We start from the raw sequence: 24382 nt of genomic DNA, 5'->3' as shown, positions 1-24382 counted from the left end.
ACATTACATTGCATCATATCAATAATTACTTTTCCTTACGACAATGACTACTTGACCAAATATACAAAACTACAAGATCTAACGAATAAAATTGTAATTATCAAGAGTATAATTTACGTTAATAAATGTAATTATGAATACTAAATCCTAAACACTGAATATTAATTAAATCCTAAATAATGAATACTAAACCCCTAAGGGTAATATTTACTTTTATTTATCTGTCACACTAGAACTCCCTAACCTCTGATCAATCGCCAATCCTAAACAAGCTCGGCACAATCACGTTGAATTTATTGAAGAGTTGCCTGCAACAAAATCAATTTGAGTGCTCGTGTGCAAGTTACGACGAGACGAGACATTGAAGCTAAGAAGGGGAATGTTTATTGAAAAGTATTGAAACCAATTTGAGATTCAGCCAAAACTGTCATTCCAATCTGCTATCCCACTATTTATAGTAAACTAACATACTCACAACTAACTTTTCAACACGTGTCCCTTCTAGAGACTTCTCTCACAGCTCATCTCTCATATCCCATTCGTGACAATTACCCCCCCTTACACATGACTTGTCCCCAAGTCAAAGAGAAATGGATATTTCGCCTCAATTGTCTGAAAATCTTCCCACGTAGCCTCCTCTTCCGGTGCGTGCGCCCATTGAACTAGTACCTGAGCACTCGGGCTATTATTCTTTTTAACTAGCCGTCGTGCTAAAATCTTGATTGGTTGTAGCATAATGGTACCCTCCTCATCGAACTCTGGCAGCGTAGAACTAACAGAGGTGTCACCATGCACGCTACGCTTCAGCAAACTCACGTGAAAAACTGGATGGAGCTTAGATGTTGGTGGTAAGGCAAGCTCATAAGCGACCTTCCCCACACGCCGAATAATCTGGAACGGACCCGCGTATCGTGGACTAAGCTTCCAATCTTTGTGCACCCGCAAAGACCTCTGCTTGTATGGTTTGAGTTTAAGGTAAACCCAATCCAAAACTTGGAACTCTCGGTGTTGGCGTCGCTTGTCGGCAGCCACCTTCATTCGATCCTGCGCTTTCTGCAACAACCATTTAAGTTGCTGTTGAATATCCATCTTTTCTTGTATAGTAGCCTCCACGCCCACCACCTGAGGATCAACATAAGATGCAAGTGCTAACGGGGTAGGTTTATACCCGTATAGAGCCTCAAATGGGGTCAGTGTAAGTGCTGAATGAAACGATGTATTATACCAAAATTCAGCAAGCGCCAACCAATTACACCACTTCCTAGGGGTATGACTACACATGCAACGCAGGTAGGTTTCAAGACACTAATTGACGCGTTCACTTTGGCCATCAGTTTGTGGATGGTATGCAGTGCTTAAATGATGTCTAACGCCAATAAGAGTAAATAATTCTTTCCAAAAAAGGCTCGTGAAAATTTTATCTCTATCAGAAACTATACTAAGAGGCAAACCGTGCAGTTTGTAAACAGTATCAAGGAACGTGTGTGCAAGGTGTAAAGCAGAAAAATGATGCTTCAATGGTAAGAAATGAGAGTATTTGGTAAACCTGTACACGATTACCCAAATGGTGTCATTGCCCTTTGAAGGTGGCAATCCTTCAATAAAATCCATTGTAATGTGTTGCCATGCTTGGTTTGGAATTGGCAAAGGCTGCAGAAGACCGGGAGTTCTAGCGTGTTCATGCTTAATGAGCTGACAAACATGGCAGCGTTGCACCCATTTCTGAACCTCACTGCGCATCTCTGGCCACAAAAAACAAGTGTGCAGTCTTTGATAGGTTGCATTAATTCCTGAATGACCACCATAGCTAGAATTATGCATGTAATCAATCACTTTCTGCCGCACACCATTACCACTTCCTACAAACAATTTCCCTTTATATCGTAACAGTCCACCCACAAATCTATAGAAAGAAAGATTGTAAGGTGTGGTAGTGCATTCAGCTACAGCCTCCTCGGCTATGGGATCTCCCTCATAGCTCAGCATTAGCTCACTAATCCATACAGGTTGGCAAATAGAAATGGCCTGTAACTCAGCTGCTTGATCCCGTCGAGAAAGAGCATCTGCCACTCGATTGTCTATCCCTTTCTTGTATTCTATCGTATAATCAAAGCCCAACAACTTAGTTAAGTATTTATGTTGGACAGTGATTGAAATCTTTTGTTCCAACAAATACTTAAGACTTTGATGGTCAGTCTTAATAATAAACTGTTTATGCAGCAAATATGACCTCCACTTCTCGGTTGCAAGTATAATGGCTAAGAATTCTTTCTCATATATAGACAAGCCTCTGTTTTTAGGAGCCAAAGACTTACTTAAGAATGCTATGGGATGGTGGTCTTGCATCAAAACAGCACCTATCTCATTATAGCAAGCATCTGTTTCAAGCACAAATGGTAACTCAAAATTTGGTAGTGCCAACACTGGAGCTGTCACCATTGCTTTCTTTAAAGCATGAAATGCCTCTTCTGCCTTCTCCCCCCATATAAAGTTACCTTTCTTTGTAAGATCATTAAGAGGACGAGCTATGCTGCCATAATTTCTCACGAATTTCCTGTAATAACCGGTAAGCCCCAGAAATCCTCTTAAAGCTTTCAGATTTTTTGGTTTAGGCCAATCCACCATTGCTTGAATTTTCTGAGGATCAGCAGCAACCCCCTTGTCACTAATGATATGCCCCAAATACTCCACATGTGAAGTACCAAAAGAGCACTTGGATGCCTTAGCAAACAACTGTTGTTCTGCCATAACTTGAAAGACTTTCTCCAAGTCAAGTAAATGTTGTGCCATACTCTTGCTGAAAATGAGTATATCATCAAAAAATACAAGTACAAATTTACCCAAAAAAGGCCTGAATACCGTGTTCATGAGAGATTGAAACGTTGCTGGAGCATTTGTTAGCCCAAAAGGCATAACCTTGAACTCATATAATCCGCTAGAAGTGATAAAGGCTGTCTTGTGGATGTCTGCTGCACACATTCGGATCTGATGATAACCAGCTCTCAAATCCACCTTAGAAAATACAGCAGCCCCTCCAAGCTCATCCAATAGATCGTCCACCAAAGGTATGGGAAAGTTATCCTTTATAGTGCAAGAATTGAGCTTCCTATAATCGACACAAAACCGCCAAGTTCCGTCTTTCTTTTTGACCAACAAAACTGGGGAAGAAAAAGAACTTGTACTCGGTTGTATGATTCCCGTGTCGAGCATTTCTTGGACCAATTTCTCTATCTCCATACGTTGCAAATAGGGGTATCTGTATGGGTTCTGTTTAAAGGGAACAGTGTTTGACTTTAGGGGTATTTTGTGGTCGTGGTTTCTGTTTGGTGGGAGAGTGATTGGTGTTTCAAATATGGGTAAGTATTTGGATATCAAGGGTTGAATTTCTAAAGCTGGTTTACTATCTTGTATTACCTTTTCAGCAGAAATCATGAAAAGGCACCCAAAGAGAGAACCATTTCCCTTCCGTAAAGCTCGTTTGAATTTTTTTCCAGTTATCATCTTTAACGTCATCTCCTGTTTCATTCCTTGCAGCAATATGTCCTTGCCCTCCCTAGTAAATTTGATGTTATGCTCACCAAAATTAAAGGTAATTGGTCCAAGTTGTCGCAACAAATCCACTCCCACAACCATATCACACCCTCCCAGTCTCAATAATCTCATGGCTGAACTGAACTGACAAGCCCCCATTTCCCACTCGAGTTTTGGACATCGAGTGTTACACTCAATCCTTCCTCCATCAGCTACGGTGACTAATAGAGGATTAGTGTATTCTACTTCACATCCAATTCTTCTTGCAGCCATCTCATCAAGAAAGCTGTGAGTACTCCCTGTGTCAATCAGTATGGTGATAGAGTGTCTACCAACTTTTCCTTGCAACCTGATGGTGTCTGGAGCTAGTTGCCCAGCTAATGCATTGACAGAAATCTGGAAATCATCCTCAGCTTCTTCCACTGCGTGTAATACTAACTCGACCTCTTCCTGACTCTCTTCACAAATGATGGTGAATAGCTTCTTGCATTTATGCCCTATCTGATAAGGTTCATCGCAGTTGAAGCATAACTTCTTCTTCCTTCTAATCTCTATTTCCTCAGGAGTCAGCTTTCTAAAGTTAGATGTTTTAGGATCAGAAACACCCACTACAGTAGATCCCTTAGGTGTATTAATTTCCTGAGGTTTTTTCCAATTACTCTCCTGTACTTTACTGACTTGCTTTGGTCCCCTTCCCAAGGATAATAGTTGTAACTCCTGCCTCTTAGCCAACTTGATAGCTTGGCCTAAAGTTCTTGGGTTAAACATCTCCACCATGTTTGAGATCTCATCCTTCAAACCACTCAAATAACTCTTCACAAAATAATCCTCCCGTAAATTCCGATTATCTCCAACCATGAATGCCTTAAGCTCCTCAAATTTCAGAGTATATGACATAACATCAGAGTCCTGCTTTAGTTTATTAAATTGTGCCACTAAGTTCTTTTCTTCCAGATTAGTAAACCTTTCCACAACTAGACAGCTAAATTCCTCCCAAGTAAGACCATCTAGTCCCTCCACATACTCCAAATACCACAAATCAGCATTTCCTTCCATGTATAGTGCAGCGGTGAGAATTTTATCAACATCACTCAAAGGGTTGATAACAAAATATTTGTTGCACTGTCTGATCCATTGCATAGGATTTTCGCCTAAAAATTTAGGGAAATCTATCCTAGGCATGCGCGATTGAGAGCTACCAGAATTTTGAGAGTTAGATTTACCTTTACTATGCCCTGACATCTCGCTCTCATGCCTTCGGTCATCATTCATGGTGTGCTTCCCTTTGGATTCTCTACGCATCTCCTCTAATTGCTCTTTCATCAACTTCATCATAGCTGATAGGTCACCCTTAACCGATGCAATATCAGTTTTTACTGAAGATAAATCCTCCTTCATCTCTCCAAGTTGACCTTCTACACGTTCAATTCTGCTTTCCATCTTCGATGGTTTTCGCGGCATGCGTGGTTTGAGTGGCTCTGAGTACCAATTGTCACACTAGAACTCCCTAACCTCTGATCAATCGCCAATCCTAAACAAGCTCGGCACAATCACGTTGAATTTATTGAAGAGTTGCCTGCAACAAAATCAATTTGAGTGCTCGTGTGCAAGTTACGACGAGACGAGACATTGAAGCTAAGAAGGAGAATGTTTATTGAAAAGTATTGAAACCAATTTGAGATTCAGCCAAAACTGCCATTCCAATCTGCTATCCCGCTATTTATAGTAAACTAACATACTCACAACTAACTTTTCAACACGTGTCCCTTCTAGAGACTTCTCTCACAGCTCATCTCTCATATCCCATTCGTGACATTATCCTAAGATATATACATTTGTATGCACAAATGTATACTTATGTCAATATAAGTATTTCTTAACATTCAATATTTTCTACAACCTAAATCCTGAAAACTGAACCCTAAATAATCAATACCAAACCCTAACACTGAATACTAAACCTTAAACCTTGAATACTAAATCCTAAACCTTGAATACTACTAAACCCTAATGGTAATATTTACTTTTATAAAGCCTAACATATACATTTGTATGTACAAATGTATACTTATGTCAATATAAGTATTTCTTATCATTCAATATTTTCTACAACCTAAATCCTGAAGACTGAACCCTAAACACTGAATACTAAACCTTAAACCTTGAATATTAAACCCTAAACCATGAATACTAAACCTTAATAGTAATATTTACTTTTATAAAGCCTAACATATACATTTGTTAGAACAAATATATACTTATGTCAATATAAGTATTTCCTATCATTCAATATTTTGTAAACCCGAAACATCGAATACTAAACCCTAAATAATGAATACTAAACCCTAAACACTGAATACTAAACCCTAAACACTTAATACTAAACCCTAAATAATGAATACTAAGCCCTAAACACTGAATACTAATTAAATTCTAAATAATGAATATATACTAAACCCTAATGGTAATATTTACTTTTATAAAGCCTAACATATACATTTGTATGCACAAAATTCTAAACCCTAAATACAAGTATTATATCAGGAGATTTAATTTAATTTAATATAGAGTATTATATCTTCTAAACCCTAAACACTAAATTCTAAACCCTAAACATTAAACTCTAAACCCTAAACACTTGATTGATTGAGTTTAGAATATCAGATAAATGACTATTTTCATACATTATAAGTTTTACATTTTCTAGACGTAATGTTTACTTTCATTGAAAATAAGTATTACTTTACATATTATTAATTAAAAAGTGCAAAGTAATTATTATTATGACAAATAGTAAATGTTGACATTAAAAAAGTAATGTTTGTTAAATATTACTTTTCATCATTTTAATAGTTATTTTTTCTTACAACAATGATTACTTGAATAATTACTTGATTATTTTTTTCTGTATTTTATTTATTTCTACGTTATTTAATAAGCATAGAATATAATACACATTTATTAACAAAACCAGAAAAAAAAACATTAAAAACGAAATAAAACATTAAAAACGTAAAAAAAATAATAATAAAAGGATAAGAAAGGGGAAGAAAATCGCTAAAGTGAAAGGAATAGGGGAAAGGGAGTTTCGAACACATGACCCCCCTTGTCATGGAAAATGAGGCGCTGTCTTCTACCGTTGCACCACTGCATCACCTTGTCTATTTTATCTCAAAAACTGGTATATATCCGTGCACATATGGGTCAACCGCATAGTATGCGGTTGACCGCACACAATAATTTGCGCTCAAAAATTACATTTTATCAGCTCTTGAAACATCTTATAAGCTCCAAGAGTTTACAAACTCTTTAAAATAAGCTTAGTCAAACACTCTCTTGGTTTAACATGAGATCGAGTGTATAAAAAAGACGGGTCGAAACGAATTATGGGTTGCTTTCATGAGCTACTCTTAAAAAGTAATTATTGTTATAAAAAAATAATTACTGATATAAATTTTTTCATGACGTTTATTAATTTTCCATCACAATAATAATTACTTCGAATAATTTATATTTTTCAACCAATCATGACTTGCAGAGCAACAGAGGGCGAGCGGGTGGTGCAGAGCGAAGGGTGCGACGATTTACTTATTTTGGTCAAGTAACCATGATTGTAACAAAAAATAGTTATTGATATAAAGAAAGGTAATATTTCAAAAATATTATTAATTTTTTTTATGTCGATTACTACTTTTTATCACAATAATAATTATTTTAAATTATTCGACCCAGATACGTGATTCGAGCTCAGATCTGCCCCAACCTGTGTCCAAATCTGCGCTCAGACCCGCTCCACAAACTCTATCCGATATGTCTCACCATACATTCGGTCTGACACGAGAATATCTATTCTTATATATACACAACTATTATAAAAGTTATGCAAAATATGTATTGTTATTTTAATAATAGTAAATGTCCCCTTCACTTGTCATGAAATAGAAAAACATTAGCATAATACATTAAATAGTTTCCTAAACTTCTCAAATTTAGTAAGTTTGTCCTCTTATATTTAATTTCAACTATTTTACTCCATGAACGTAGTTGAAAATACATATTTGCCCCCACATTCATTGAAACTATTTGAAAATTGCTACTACCCCTATCCACGAAAAGTATGAGACTTTTGTCATTTTGAGTGTCCATGAAAAATATGGCACTTTTTATTTTAAGAAATGACTCCATTTTTTTTCTTTTATCCTTATAAACACCACCAATTTTTTTAAAACATGTGCCCATCAAAAGTGTCATACTTGTGATGGACGAAGGGAGAATTAATTTTTGTAGAATAAATAAAAGCAAAAAAAAAACGCAAATTATTGTGTGCGGTCAACCGCAGACTATGCGATTGACCCATATATGCACGTATAAGTTCCAGTTTTTGAGAGAAAATAGAGAAAGTAATGTAGTGGTGCAGTGGTAGGCGGTAGTGTCTCACAATTGGCCAATGGTCATGTGTTCGAAACTCAATACCCCCATTTTTCGTATTTTTTCCTTTTTCTTCCTTTTAATTTTTTTTTTACGTTTTTTATGTTTTTTCTGGTTTTGTTTACTTTTTTTTTTATGTTTTTTTTTGCCTTTTCCTGTTTTCTTTATTTTAGGTTTTTTGCAAAACAAATTCCCTTTTATTTATTTATTTTAGATTTTTCTCTGGTTTTTCCATTTTTTTTCCTTTTCATGTTATGTTCATTTTTTTGCATTTTTTTTATATATTTACTTTTTTTTCTTTTTAGTATTTTCTTTTTTTTTTACTGTTTTCTTTTGCATTTTTTTATATATTTACTTTTTTTTCTTTTTAGTATTTTCTTTTTTTTACTGTTTTCTTTTGCATTTTTTGTTTTATATTTTGGTTTTTTTATCCTTTATGGTATTTTCTTTGTTGTTTGTTTTTTATTTATTATTTTTCTTTTGCATTATTTTATATATTTTTGTGAAAAATGTAATACTTTAAAATATTACATTCTTCATAACAATAATTACTTTTTTTGACGACAATAATTATTTGAACAAATAGCTAAAAGCATAAGTTCTTGAGTAAAAATAACAATTATCGTGAACACATGTTTCAAAATTATTACATTTGTTTATGACAATAGTTACTTTTATTTATTAGAACTTGTACTGTTAATTATTTGATTAAGTAATTATTATAGTACGAAAAAGTAATTATTGATATGAATAAAAGTAGTGCTTAGTTTTACTCATTAGAACTTAGATTTTTAGTTGTTTAATCAAGTAAAAATTGTCCTAAGAAAAAGTAACCATTGACATGATAAAAGATAATGTTTTAATAATATTTTCTTCACAATAATATTTATTTTTGTTCATAAGAACTTTTACTTTTAGTTATTGTCTCAAGTAATTATTTTTGTAAGTAAAATTAATTATTGATGTGAAGAAAATTAATGGTATTTTCACTCGCTAGAACTTTTATTCTTAGCTATTTGGTCAAGTAATTATTGTCGTAATAAAAAGTAAATTTTTTTAATCAAATAAAAAGTAATTATTGTTACAATGAAATGTAATGTTTCTAAATTATTACATTTGTTCACAATAATTGTTACTTGACCTAATTGTTAAGAATAAAAGTATTGACGAGTGAAAATAACATTACTTTTCTTCACATCAATAACTACTTTTACTTACAAAAGTATTTATTTGAGCAAATAAATAAAAGTACAAATTCTCATAATAAAAGTAACAATTATCGTGAACTAATGTAATAATTTAGAAACGTTACATTAAATCATATCAATATTTACTTTTCTTTACGACAATGATTACTTGAATAAAAGTGGCAATTATTATAAACAAACGTACACAATTGTGGGAACAAATGTATACCTTATACTAATTAAAAGTAAATATTCCTATTAGAATTAATGATTTAGTGTTTAAGGTCTAATGTTCAGGTTTTAGGGTTTAGTTTTCAGGGGTTAGAATTTAGAAAATATAACACTTATATTGAATGAAAGGTAAATATTATAATAACATAAGTATATATTTGTGCTAACAAATGTATATTTTATACTTATTAAAAGTAAATATTTCTATTAGAGTTTAAGATTTAGTGTTTAGGGTTTAGGGTTTAGAAAATATAATATTTTATATTGAATGAAAGAAAATACTTATATTAACATAAGTCTACATTTGTCACAAATGTATATTTTATACTTATTAAATAACGTAGAAATAAATAAAATACGGAAAAAATAATCAAATAATTATTCATGTAATCATTATTGTAAGAAAAAGTAATTATTGAAATAATGAAAAATAATGCTTCAAAAAAAATTACTTTTCTTTTTTTGTAAATAATTACTTTTTGTCATAATAATAATTACTTTGGAATAATGTAAAAATTAAAAAATACAAACAAAACAAAATAAAAAATCAGAAAAAAAGTAATTATTATTATGCAAAAAATTTAAAATTGAAAAATAGCAAAAATGAAAAAGATAAAAAGCTGGAAAAAAAAAGAACAAAAAAATGGGGCAAGGGGGATTCGAACCCCTCCCCTTTAGGTGAAAAAGGGACGCACTTATCCACTGGACCACATCAAAGCTTGGATTTTGGAAACAAAATTTTATAATATATTGTGTAAATGCGGATCAGGGTGACCGCAAACCATGCGGTCACCGCACCAGAGACTAACTCAAAAAAAAATGAGGGAGTATAAGTTTTATACGGACGAGTATAGAACTACGTTAAAGTAAAGGGGACAATTAGGATTTCTCATAAAAAATAAAGGGCTAACAGAGAAAAAACACAGAATAAATTCAGCAAAAACCCCAATCACGAACAACAGTCGAATTCTCCAATTTCTTCATGAAATTCTCAAATTCACGAAGGTACACAACATTCTGTCACTCTGTATACCGACAAAAAGAAAAGCGCAAAAAAGCTACTATAATTTTTTCTGCTGTGAATAGCAATGCGTGTATATCACTGTCTGCTTCTGTATCTGCGAATTTGTCGTGTGTTATGATTCTTATTTTAGATTTTATTTCTCATTCGTAACTATTTAGATTGTTTTTGTGGTTGAACTTTTGTATTTTGAGAGTGGAAATTTGTGCATTTTTAAAATTCCTATTGATGAATTTGGACTTCTCGAGTTGCTAGAATTGGGTTGAATTCTGCGGCAAAATGTATAACTATACGGTCATTTTGTTTTCCTTTTTCGCCGAGCATTGTCGTTTCAATTTCATGGCGAGCTAAATCAGGTGTTTGTTGAGTCATTTAAAAAAAAATTATTGTAGACTATTTGCTTTCGAAAACTTTTATGTTGGCTAAAAGCTTACATATGCTTATTTTAATGTTTTCTCTTCGCCATCATTTGCTTTTAAGTTGACACGAATTTGTTAGTAAACTTGGACACGTTCAACTCCATCACTGAGTTACTATTCAAAAACTGTTGATTTCTCATATCAGATTCATAGATTCATATGCTGAGATCTGGCTATGAAGGAAACAAATTAGCTTGTGGGATCATGGCTCTTTTTAGCTTATTATCATTGTCATTTGATATTGGATGTTCTTGAATCAAGATGTCGTGTATACCTCGTGTTTCATATTTGGTTTTATGGTGAACTGGTAGATGTCGGGCTGCACAACTCGTTCGAAGAAAGCTCAAGTGGCGCAGCAGCCTGAGAATCAATCGCGTGCTAAGTGGACAGCATCTTTGACAAAGGCGTTGGTAGACTTGATGGTAGATGAGATTCACAAGGGAAATAAATCAAGCAAATCCTTTAGTAAGAAAGGGTGGAAATTCATTTGTGATAACTTCCGCATTCAAACAGGTTATTGGTGGGATAATGAACAACTAAAGAGCCGTTATATTGCCTTAAGAAAGCAATATACCAGTGTAACTTTGCTACTCGATCAATCTGATTTTAGTTGGGATGAGGCAACTGGTGCAATCATGGCTTCGAATGAAGCATGGGACAGATACATCAAGGTATGCTCTTTTCTTCGTGTTTATATGTTTTCGACGCGTATCTTTTGGGGTTGCACGTTCTCCACTTATGATTTACATTTTATCAGCTTGGTTAATATTGATATGTCATCCTGAGATCATCTTATAAATTAATTATAGGAAAGATGCCATCTTTAGGTCCCTTCGATATATACTATTTTCTCAATAGATCTCTATACAATTTCTGTACTCTAATTCATAGCCGAACTTCTTAAAAAGTTAAATGCGTGTTATGCATGCTAGTTATTCAAATGAAAATCTCTATAAAAGTACCATTGTATATCTCATCTAATAGCATTTCAGTTATTCAAATGAAAATCTGTACAAAAATATGCTATTCAGGCACATCCTGATGCTGAGATGTTGAGGACTATCGGCTGCCCAATATACAATCATCTGAGAACAATATTTGCAGAGCCAGTTACAAATGGTACGCAGCAAAACGGATCAACCATGGACGAACAAGGAATCTCTGCTTCATGCGTGTCTCCACAACATCTGGCTGTAAAAGAGGAGCAACTCTCGCCGTCAGAGTCAGAGAAGTATGTGGATCTGGCAAGTCGCAAGAGGGGCCGAAAAGGATTCGAAGCTGCTATTGCCAGAGGTATAATGGAGATGGCTGCCGCGGCAAAGCTTAGGGCGGAAGCCATAAAAACATTTCACGGTAAGTTTTCGATTTCCGACTGCGTTAAGGCACTCGATGAATTGCAAGGTATTAGTGACCAAGTTTATCTAGCTGCTTTAGATCTGTTCAGCAACCGTAATGCAAGGGAGACATTTTTAACTCTCAAAATTGACAAACGTTTGATTTGGTTGCAAAGGAAGTGTTTGGTATGTTCTCTTCCATAGAACTTGGCTGGTAGGTTTGTTTAGGTGATTTTAACTTTGTATATTGTATGTGGAGATCAATCGATTCTCCTATTCTTTTAGGATGGCTAATTGTTACTCAAATGCTCAATCGATTTTTTGGAATCACTAATTGTTTATGTAATGAAATCTGTTTGCTTCTGTTTTAGACACAATTTTTGGAATGTTTCATTTTTGAATAAATTATGTAAATTGAGAATATTTTGTGAAAAATATTAATAGTTGAGAATATAAAATATAATATGATTAACTTTAAATAAATAATATTGCGGTGTCAGTTTTGACTGGAAAATAACTGACAAGAGATTTCATTTTCTAAGCAAAATTTGACAAGTTATATATGTAAAATAAATAATCTTGCCATGTCAGTTTTCAGATCATCGAAAATATCGAAGATGGTGAATTTTTACAAATGAAAAAGTGGGGTTTAACTGAAAGTTCCAAAAGTTGGGTCTAAATTACAAATTGACTTTTAATCATGCATTATTTGACAATTAGCTCGAAACAGATGGACTGAAATGATTTTGAGAAGTGGATCTCCCATAAATAAACCTCAAATTATCCAAAATTCATAATTCTCAAAACTGTCAAAGAAATGGATCTCTGTCTTCTTAAAGGGTACAAAAATACAAGTACAATCCAGGTCGAAAACACCAGATTCTACAACTGAATAATCTAAGCCAGAAATCTAACATTTAACTCTAGCCACCTAAATACTACACAAACAAAGAATAATTACAAAAGCTGAAAAACGTTTCGAGCACTAAGACAAAATGTGATTGCAGAGACCTTTGAGCTTTTATACAAGGTATTGAATCGAACCTCAGCCAGCCAACTGCAGCATGATAATGAATTCAAGGTAATATCATTTTCACATTGTGAAGATCCTCAGTGCTCTTGGCCTGGTTGTGCACGGACTCGAAAGCTTGCGTGCACACGTTGGCGAAACCCGTCATCGCCTGAAAAACGTGGGGCAAACCCATCTGCAGGTTGTTCATCGTCATCGCCCTCGTCACACTGATCGACTTCTCATACTTGGCCTTCTCATCCTCAGCCTTGGACCTCAAGGCCTCCACCTTGGCTCTTTTCTCTCTCACGGGATCCTTGCTTGTGTCACCGGAGGTTTCTGGCATTGAATATGACGGGCCGTGCTTGCTCTCTAACGATCGGAGCTCGCCTGCTTTCTTCTCGAGCTCCTTGAACACTGAGTCTGACCTCCTCTTCTGTTTTTGTTCTTCCGCTTGTTGCACTACAATTGCGTGGATGACTGTTAGGAAACTCTTGATTCCCTCGGATGCCACTTTGTCAGGAGCATTGTTGATTGCGAGCTGCCATTCTTCACAGAACGAGTAAAAGGCGGAGTCTTGCTTGGATTTGTGGACGGGATTGTTACCTACTTGAAAGAGGCTGAGACGGAGCCAGCCAGTCAATGACTGGATGTAATCGCGTTGAGCTTTAATGAGGCTACAGAAGGAGAGGTGCCACTGCTGAGCTTCGAGCTCAAGCTGAAGTGTTGATTGTCGATGGATTTCAGAAGTGGGCTCCGTAGACGGAACACAGTTTAGGTATTTGAGCTGCTGGACTATGTGTGTTTGTACCTGGTGGAATTCATACATGCTTCTCCACATGCCCATTAACCTTAAACAAGATGATGATTATAAGACACTGAAAATTTATGTGGTATTAACAACTTTCCTACATTCTTTTTATTCATCTTAGAGCAAAAAAGCGCACATTCAATCATTACAATATCCGAACATAAGGCAACGATGGAGAAGACATACCCCTTGACAAGCTGAAGAAGTTGAGGATAAAGCTCTGATTCCCTCAATTTGATTATCTCTGTGGAGGTAGTCTCAATAGCTTGCACAGCAACCATCATCTGTGATTCCAACTTCTCGACTTCCTTTTTCGCCTTTTCAGTCTTGATATAATCAGCATTCTTCATCTCTAACTTTCTGAGAGCTGCTGCCCTTTTCTCATGCTCTATTTTCAAAGACTCGGCATTCTACAATAACCCACAGAATATTTCAATTCGATGCGAGTTTCTGAAGGAAGAATATAGTTCCAAATGTTCAAAGCAAATCAAGAACACCAAAACAAATGGTTTAACAAAGGCATTGGATGAGCATAATAGGTGCAACATGTGAAACTGAGTCAAAAGGAAGGAAGACTAGTTGATTGGATACCTTAACCTCCTGGAAGAGTTTCTTTTCCCACGCATATAACCTCTCGACTGTTGAACAATGAGTGGCATTTCCATCGGCAGCAACCTGACTTGCGTTTCCGATAGGATCCTCACAGAACTTTCCAAATGCATTCCATTTTGCACTGCCTGAACCCCAACTCCACAGTACCGGACTCAAACTCTTTCCATATCCAAAATCCTTACCTGCAAGTCAAATAAATTTATGAACAAGAAGAATACATGGCAATCATTCCAAAAATTTTGTTCAGGAATCGGGTTTCACAAGTGCTCATGACACTACGCAGATAAAAAATCATACACTAAACACCATAAGTTATTGTGGAGAAGGATAACAAGATTGAGATCAACATTTAATGTGAGACATTCAAACAAGCACAATATGGCAGTAAATCATTCGCGTGATCAAACTTAGATGGAGCAACTGCATAACTTCATAATCTTTTTTTTTTTCTAAATATAGAGCAAATGAGATTCACAAACAGTAATAATTACCTAATGAGGATTGGCGATTGAAATTACAAATTGGGACTTCCAACAATGCGGAGAGTGGAGCACCAGCATTGGCAGCTTGTAGGAAGTAGTCATCAAGTTCTTGGATGATCTCAACCAGATCTTTACCCTTTGTCGACACCACCACCGCGAGCTCGCTGCTGGCGGTGGTGGCGGTGGCAGTGATCACAGAAGGCGGGGCAGCCACATTCTGAGCGGCAGCCCTGGTGGTGAGGGTGACGGGCGCCTCAGAAACGGTGGCCGTAGTCGTCTCCCACTCCTCCTCATCCACCGACCGCCTGGAGGTCGGCATGAAGGGGTCCCAGAAATCCCAGGTGGACGCAGACGGAACCTGCGGCGGCGGCGGCGGCGGAGGCGGCCGGATAGCGGAGGAGGGGGTTGTGGAGGTGGTGGTGGTGGTCCAGGACATGGGGCTGAATGGAGGGGGTGGGTTGTTAGGCAGCGGCCGGGGCGGGGAAGGGTTTGGCGGCGGCGAGTGGTGGTGATGGAGGCTGGTCTCCGCCGTGGCGAACTGAAGAAGGGCGGAGCCGGTGTTGCGGAGAGACCTTATATACATGCTGTGGGCGGCGGAGAAGGCATGCCTGGCCTTCACAAACTGCTTCATGTATCTCTTTCTAGCCTTACATCTAGACACCATTTCCTCTCTATCTAACCTTGAATACCAACAACCCATTTTTCTCTCTCTACCAATCTAGTGTGTGTGTGAGAGAGGGAGACAGACAGAAAATCAATGCAACTTTACTTTAATTGGAATTCGCATATAGCATCCAAGATTCCTTCAATCTTCTTTCGTTACTACTCATCTCAATATCTCATCATCAGAGTTAAATACACCAGAAAACTTTTCAAAAAGGAAAAGGAAAAATTTAAATGCTGCGGTTAAGTACTACTGCACTAATCCAGCTCTGAACACACACAGAAGTCTTAACTACTTAAATCTATTAAGAGAAATAGCAGATGCAGAGAAACAGAAATGGAGAGAGATTCAGTGCAAAATCATGCCGAATCTTCACCTGCAAAAAAGAAACAAGGTTTTTCCTCCTCAGATTCACGAATCCATGAAATTCAAATAATTAATCACAGAATCCAAAAAGAAAAAGAAAAAGAAGCAGCAGAAGGGAGAAGGAGACCTGGAGGAACAGCCATTCATCGCCATTTTAGAGAGATATCGAGGAAGGTTGAAGTGAGAGGAAGAAGACAGTAGTGTATATGGCTACAACAAAAGCAAAAATGAAGCTGTTGTTGGGCAGAGTGCAATAAATTTTATTTACCGAGTTTATATATCATTCCTATTTTCGTTTTTTACTGTTTCGCCATAATGCCCTCGGCTTCTGTTAATTTACCAACATTCTCCGTTTTATTTTAATTTTAATTTAATGCTGCTCAATTATTTATTCCTATCAAAGGAGTAAAGGTACATTTCATTTTTAAATTAGGATTTAATATTTGCTCTGTCTAAATCACGTATTACTGCCCACTGGGCTTAAGCACATATATTAAGAAGCGAATATTTATAATAAAATAATTAAAAACAAAAAAAAAGAAAAAGATACTACTATTAATTTTTATAGTATTTATTTGTAGGTCGCCATGATATTTGGTGTAAATCATAAGTTATATGAATTGTTTGTTATGTATTAATATTTTATCTTAAAAAATAGTTATTAAAATGAAATATCCAAATAAGAAAATATGATAAATTGAATTGGGATGAAATAACTATAATATCTCCAAGAAAGTGAAAGAGAAGTGAAAAAGTGCATGCATTTTGATTTTTGACAGTATATTAATGTTATTGTAAAAAAAAATTACCATCCGAGGAACAAATATTTAAAATTTAGGATAAATCAATAACATTACAATGACTATGCTAATTTAGTTGAACTGATAAATGAAATAATGGTCATAGTTTCCAATATAAAAAAATCTTATTGTATAATTTTTTAATCAGTTTGAAGGATTTATTTTCATTATTTGTTTATAATATTCGCTCATAAAAAAATAAAAATGGGCGAGGGTAGTTTGGGAAAGTAAAAATTCCAACGGGCCAGATATGTTTTAAGGTGATTTATTCAAAATGGAGGGAGGTGGAGGGTGTCATTTCATTTATTGCCTCATTTTCAGGGCTAAAGATTAAAATGTAACGTAAAACAGTTAAAAAGGTAAAAAAAGCAGAATAAAAGAAAAAAATGATTTTTCAAAAGGCGTAATAATAATAATAATCCTGTATTTTGTAATCTTCTGACGACAGATTTAATGGCACAGCTAATTTAATTGTACCTTATTAGGATTTAATTAATTTTTATGGTGTCAACGGGCAAATACTTTTTAATTTGTTTGCTTCCATCTTGTAATTAATGGCTCATTAATCCCACAGTGTTAATTGTCTACAATGCTGTGGTAACAAAAGGTAAATATGGTAGTAATACATTACAAGAAGTAAAATTAGGGATGATAGTTATGAAATCTACAATTGTGATCTTATTCTTATCCTATCACTTGAACCAGTGACAGGTTCAATTCAACGTAATTTCTTACAAAAAAAAAAAAGAAGATTTTTTAAAATATAAAATTAGAGATTAAAGAACAATTTTAATATAATTGTAATATTATTTTAAATTATAGCACAATATTAAAAATTAAAAAATAATTCTCATAACTAAATTCTTTTTTCTAATATGCCCTAATATTCATATTCTAAATAACTAAATGATCTTTGGTAGTATATAATAGTATAATACTCACTACGTCCCATGAAGCAAGACCAAGTTTTCTTTTTGGTCTATCCCACGAAGCAAGACCAATTTCTAAAAATAGCAAAAAATTACTCTTTATTCACATTTTCATTTTTTTATCTACCACACTTAACACACAAGATACCAATTTCTTAATTTCCGTGCCGAAAAGAACTAGGTCTTGCTTCATGGGACGGAGGGAGTATAAATGTATAATTATCATAGAGTTAAAATTTACATATTGAAAAAAATCTAATAAGTTAATAATAAGTAACAAAACAAACAATTTATAATAGCTGCAAAAATTAAAATCATTCAATGTGAAAAATTAATTATGTCAATGGAAAGAATATTAACGTATAGTATAAGGGAAAATTATTGATTTTTAATACAAATTCACAATTGAACTCTAAATCTAAATTCAATTTCGTAGGGTGAGAAATAAATATATCATCTCAAACAAGATCAGCAATAAGACTTAAATTTTTGAAAAAAAGAATTTCTCACTATTATGATAAAGTGAAAAACAAAGAAAAGAAAATGAAGATTTATAAATTTAGTGGAGAATAGGTGACGAACTCCAAAATTGAGCTCATCTATTCTTTATTTTTGTGTTTCATATAAGGACATAGATGAAAGAAGGTGGAGCTAATTGTGTTTGTTTTTATAATCATATAATTTTCTTAAATACTTTTGAAATACAAGACAATATAATAGTACTAATATTTTTTACCATTACAACTCAAAGTCATAAATAACCTCTAATTAATTTGTGTATTGTGACTTTGTGAGTGTTTTGTGAGGCACAAATGACAAAATTCATTTATTTTTATCACTATTATTAACCTTATCAATTAATAAATTATTATTATTATTATTATTATTATTATTATTATTATTATTATTTCGCAAGGGGCCCGTGCCTCCTCCACTGCCTCTGTCAAAGTTTGAACCTATTGTCTAAATTACATGAAGTATTATAGCAACTAATCTCGTATATACAATCTGTCTCTTTTTTGCTTTTTTGGGGCGATGATAATCCGTAGATGTTATTTAGTGATGCAATTTCGATATATTTTTTAAATATTAAATATTATGTCATAAATTTTAAATTCATATAATACATTATAAAAAAATTTAATTGAAATAATTTGTCTGATAAACAAATTAGTACAGGGTATAATCTATTTTACAATAGGAAAATGGATTTGGCCCACGTGCCATATCTAGAATTTCTTTATTAATATATTTCTCAATTCTCCTTAATTCTTATTTTTCTCTTTTATTTTTATTTTTTCTCACAACTCATCTCCCACATTGTTTTCTAACCATACTCCACCTTGAATAAATAGTTATGTGTAATATCTCATCCTACATGTTTGGCACTCTAAATTTAATTTTCCTAATTAATCAATTAGTTGGCCAAATAAATAGTTATATTTTTGCATCAAAATTTTAATTTATTTTGGCTATTAATAATTCAGTGAATAAGTAAGTTTGTGAAATGATAGAAATCCATATATTAGAAGGATGAATTAATAAATTAAAATTTTCTTATGTAAGTCTCCAAGATGGCAGCACACTCATTCTACGACACCAGACAGCTACCAGACCTCGCCTTTTTCGTCTCCTCCTCTTCCTTCCTTATGCCTCTCTCTGTAGATATCCCTATGGTATTCCTTGAAAATAGCCTCTGCTATGCTCTGCATGTCCAAACCATCAACATTTCTCATCACTCTCCAGAAGCTCCACTCTTTTCAAATTGTCACTGAAATAGATTGTACTCGGTCGAATTCCACCTATCAAAGCATCGCTTGCAAATACCATCAACATGTACATTTTATCAATGTGGGTGGATTATACATTGTTTTTATGTAGGTGGGCATTTTTTAAATTCTCACTCCATGTTAAAAATATACACTATTTGATAAAAAAAATGTTAAACTTGTGAAGATAGAATAAACACTTAAATAAAACTAATTGAATATCGCCGGAAATATGAACCTGGACCGAAGAAATTGCTTGTGACCTGATGAACACTAAAAGACCTGAAGAACACTTTAGAAAAAATGCAGAGGAATTCTTCTATTCAAGATAATGTGATCCTTACTGGTGAGTTCGATAAGAATCGAGCCCAAAAACAAGAAGGAAATTGGAAAGCTTGAAGGGGGAGAAAGAGTCTCTACTTTTGTATATCTTTTAAGTGAAGAATAGCTGATGTGTTTACATTTAAGTATTTTTCTCTATTTATAGACTACTTCCTAAACCTAGCTAAACCCTAATTCCAAGGGCCCATTAATGTTGTAGGACCCTTGGCCCAAATCTCGTTAAAATCTGTCAGCTGAAATCCCGTGGGGAAAACACTCAAAAAGGTAAAAGAGTATTTAATCTAGATAAAAGAATTGAAAATACATATATCTTCTAACTTTTAGATCTGACAATAGCCTTCAAATCTGCTCCATATCTTTGTTAGTTCCTTAGCTTTGACTTGCATCCTTAGATCTACCTTATTTGTCATTGCAGCTCTGCCAGGCTCAAATTTATAGTTGCTTCAGATTTGTCCAATCGTGACTTTAAACATGCGATAATATCAAAATAATACGAATATAATAGTTCAATTTTAGTTGTGTACAACTTATTTTCGGGCCTTGGGTTTTGGGCCTTTATTTAGAAGAACGGGAATCCCTAATTCCATCCTCATCACTTACAAAATGAGGCAAATCGACTATTTATAAGAGAAATACAACAAGGGGTAAAACATAAAACAAATATCCTCACGTACTCTGCATGTCCTTCATCGCACTTCTATTAATAACATCGTCAATTAATAACTAACTTGCAGCTTTTGTCGGACGTCACTCCGCTTCATAATGTGGTGATGAAAGGTTATATATGCGGCACTGTCTTTTCTTCTTTTATCTTATCATGGGGATGTCATTGGACAATATTCTTCTAAATTATCTTCGACTTATAAAGTACCGGTTTCTCTTCACGGCGCTGTCAATACTGCGCCGCGTGCTTGACGTTGTCTTCACTCATTTCCTTAGACAGCGCTGAAAGATTGTCTTTTAGTGTTGTTGGTTTCTTTCTCTTTCTACTTCATTCCCGAGAGTTAGTCGTCTTGTTAGTGATATGTGATGAGATAGAAGTAATAATAATAATAATAATAATAATAATAATAATAATAATAATAATAATAATAATAATAATAATAATAATAATAATAATAATAATAATAATAATAATAATAATAATAATAATAATAATAATAATAAGATGTTCAACACTGATGTAGGAATCTCACCTATCAAAGCATCACTTGCAAACACCATGAACAAGTACACTTCATCGGTGTGAGTATTTTAAATTCTCACCCCATGTTAAAAATATACACTATTTGATAAAAAAAATATATTTTAAACATACCCACTTTAATTTTTGTTAGTTGTCATTGTTATATAACCATAGAAAAGTGAATTATCCCATCAGATAATGTATTATTCCGTCAAATAAAAATCCATCATCATGTCAGATAAAAATGTATTATTTCATTGACAACAATATTTTATCTCATCATCGAACAATTTAAATATAAATTTCTATTTTTTTTAATCATAAAATGGAGTTTTTTGACATACACCTTATTAAAAGTGAATATTTTTATGAATTTCATTGTGTTTTAAATTAAAATCGAATCATAGTCCAAATCTATGTTTTTAAAACATTAAATTCTTTTTCCTCAAAAAAAAAAAAAACATTAAATTGTACTCCCTCCGTCCCAATAATGAAGACACACTTCATTTGGGCACAGAGATTAAGGAGAGGTAGTTTAGATGATAAAGTGTTGTGGCCCACATCATTAGTGTTTTGCTTAATTTAAGTTTAGTGAATTTGTTGACTTTCATTTTAAGTTTTGACTTTATATTTTAAATATTTAAATAATTAAATTTCGAAAATTTAATTATTTTATTTAAATTAATTTTTTTATCCAGATTTTTTTTATATATTCACTGTTATCAATTCAAATTCATTTTATTCCACTTAAGTTAAAGAATGAAAAACTGAAAAGGATGCTGCACTCCTTTCAAAATTTACAAACTGAAATTAAAAGAGACATTAATTGAAAAAAATGGCGGCTCATTCAATTTCATTTCAGAATCTGGGGGTTAAATTTCCCACCAAAAATTCGAGCATTACAGCTTATAAAAAGGAGTTCAGAATCTGCCATTTCCCACCAGCTTTCTCACAAAATTCACACAAAAAGAAAAAGAAAAAGATGACTAGAAGAAAAGATTTAACAAGTGAAGAAAGGCAAGCTGTTGCACTCTTCCTTCTTCGCAACAGTGCAGACGGCAAGCTGAACTACGGCACTCAAAAGGCTGCCATGTTGAAGTGGGGCTGCTGTAGGAGTTCAATCGCTCGTCTATGGAAGGCTGCAAAGGAAGAACAAGCACAAGGTCAATTAATATGTGTTCAAAGTAAAAAAATCAACAAGGTTAGAAGGAAAAGAGTTCATATCGATTTAGATTTAATTTCAAGTTTGGAATTGCACAAAAGATGAACAATTAGAAGGCTAGCAACAGGTATCAACTTAGGGGTGAGCAAAACCGGACCAAAACCGACGGACCGGACCGAACCGATCGGTTTTTTCGGTCCGGGTCGGTTTTGGTCCATGTATTGGTCCGGTCCGGTCCTATTTTCTTGGACCGAAAATATTTCGGTTCGGTCCCGGTCCCGGGGAGGCCAAAACCGACGAAAACCGGACCGAACCGAATATATATATTTTAAATATATAATTAATATTTTTATTAATATTATTAATATTTATATTAATTTCTAATATTTTTATTAATATTTTTATTAATATATTAATATTTTTATTAATTTCTAATATTTTTATTAATATTTTTATTAATTTATAATGTTTTTATTAATATTTTTATTAATTTTTAATATTTTAAAAACGGTCGGTTCTGGACCGAACCGGACCGAGGACCGATGGCGGTTTCGGTCCGGTTTCGGTTCGGTCCTAAGGTTTCAGTTGGTCCGGTTCGGTCCAAATTTTTTTGAAAATTCGGTCCTCGGTTTCGTCGGTCCGGTCCGGACCGACTGCTCACCCCTATATCAACTGCTCGAAGTCGACAGTGGGTAGATGGATATCAAGAGGGCTGATCAGAGCTCATTCAAGTGCTATCCGACCTGATTTGACAGCCCCCAACAAGCTATTACGGCTTAAGTTCTCTCTTGAACAGATTGAGTATGATAGAATATGCATGGCCCTAAAGTTTAAGCCTATGCACAATGTAGTGCATATTGATAAGAAGTGGTTCTATATCACCAAGACAAACCACAGATTTTACTTAACACCACAAGAAACTGAACCACATCGCACATGTAAGAGTAAGAAGTTCATCACTAAGGTTATGTTTATGTGTGCGGTGTGTAGACCAATTTTCGACACAGATGGGAGTGTGTTGTTTGATGGCAAAATAGTAATCTTTCCTTTCACTGAGATGGTGCCAGCCAAGAGATCAAGCAAGAACAGGCAGGCTGGAACATTAGAAGAGAAGCCAATTCAGTCCATCACTAAAGAAGTGATCAAGGACTGCATCATCAATAAGGTATGGATGTCAAATGACAAATGTATGCAATGCCATTCTAATTTAGTAGGTTTTCAGTTGTTCATTTCATATGTAACTTAATTTAAGATCAATGGATATTTATTTCAGTTGTTCATTGCATGCTTGAACAGATTATTCCAGCAATAAAGGCAAAATGGCCTGCAAATGCAAGCAAAACAATCTTCATTCAACAAGATAATGCTAAGCCGCATATTAAAGACAGTGATCCAGATTTTAGGGCTGCTGCAACAGCCGATGGCTTTGATATTAGGATTGTCCATCAACCTCCAAATAGCCCTGACACCAACATCAATGACTTGGGTTGGTTTAGGGCTATTCAAAGCTTGCAAGTGCAATCAGTTTGCTCAAACGTGGAAGATTTAGTTAAAGCAGTTCAGATTTCATTCAATGAGCTAAGTCCTAATACATTGAATGCTGTTTTCTTGAGTTTACAGGGTTGCTTAACTGAGATAATGAAAGTGAGACAAGATGAAGAAGGGAGTGCTTGCAAGACAAGATGCACTTCCATTGACTTTGGAAGTGCCAAAACAGCTAGTGGAAGAGTGCATTCAGTACTTGCTTGACAAAGGAGTAGTTGAAGGTATTCCCCAACTGAAAGAAGCTTTGGGAATAGACACTTGTAGTATTAGATCAATGGAGGCTGCCTTCAATCAACTCATGTTGATTGAGACTGCCTGCATTGGTTAGTTTGGCTGTTCTTATCAGTTTTTAAGGCACATATGGGTATAGTTGAAGGGGCAGGTTTAGGGATTTCTATAGAAACATGTGAAAATCAGTAGAAAGTGGAGCATATTTTTTGTAAATGACTCCCATTTTGTAAATGACCCCCATTTTGTAAATGACCCCCATTTTGTAAAGCTTAAGTGATTTTAGAGGGAAGTTTATCAGCCCTCATACCAACACATAGGGCCAA

At 34.4% G+C, this 24382-nt stretch overlaps 5 protein-coding genes across 5 annotated transcripts in view; 2 read left to right on the top strand and 3 right to left on the bottom strand.

The window, feature by feature from the left end:
- The window catches only part of LOC131001633 (uncharacterized), a 465975-nt gene that overhangs the window by 52069 nt on the left and 389524 nt on the right, over positions 1–24382 (top strand). The window lies entirely within an intron of this gene.
- Positions 1–24382, bottom strand: part of LOC131001564 (MLO-like protein 4) — a 182515-nt gene that overhangs the window by 114714 nt on the left and 43419 nt on the right. The window lies entirely within an intron of this gene.
- Positions 559–4971, bottom strand: LOC130998158 (uncharacterized). The gene is made up of 2 exons (XM_057923590.1): positions 1547–4971; positions 559–1273 (listed from the first exon to the last, which is right to left on the bottom strand). Exons 1-2 carry the CDS (start codon positions 4969–4971, stop codon positions 559–561), a joined length of 4140 nt encoding a protein of 1379 aa, XP_057779573.1.
- Positions 10236–12528, top strand: LOC131001648 (L10-interacting MYB domain-containing protein-like). Its single transcript, XM_057928204.1, has 3 exons — positions 10236–10382; positions 11129–11488; positions 11849–12528. Exons 2-3 carry the CDS (start codon positions 11129–11131, stop codon positions 12353–12355), a joined length of 867 nt encoding a protein of 288 aa, XP_057784187.1. The 5' UTR covers positions 10236–10382; the 3' UTR covers positions 12356–12528.
- On the bottom strand, positions 12959–16355 carry LOC131001550 (protein ALTERED PHOSPHATE STARVATION RESPONSE 1). The gene is made up of 5 exons (XM_057928007.1): positions 16223–16355; positions 15075–16105; positions 14563–14765; positions 14158–14381; positions 12959–14011 (listed from the first exon to the last, which is right to left on the bottom strand). The coding sequence occupies exons 2-5, from the start codon at positions 15763–15765 to the stop codon at positions 13228–13230; spliced, it is 1902 nt and encodes a 633-aa protein (XP_057783990.1). The 5' UTR covers positions 15766–16105; positions 16223–16355; the 3' UTR covers positions 12959–13227.

This window comes from Salvia miltiorrhiza, chromosome 8 (genome assembly GCF_028751815.1).
Source record: "Salvia miltiorrhiza cultivar Shanhuang (shh) chromosome 8, IMPLAD_Smil_shh, whole genome shotgun sequence".
NCBI lineage: Eukaryota > Viridiplantae > Streptophyta > Magnoliopsida > Lamiales > Lamiaceae > Salvia > Salvia miltiorrhiza.
This window is presented reverse-complemented; position numbering and strand designations above follow the sequence as displayed.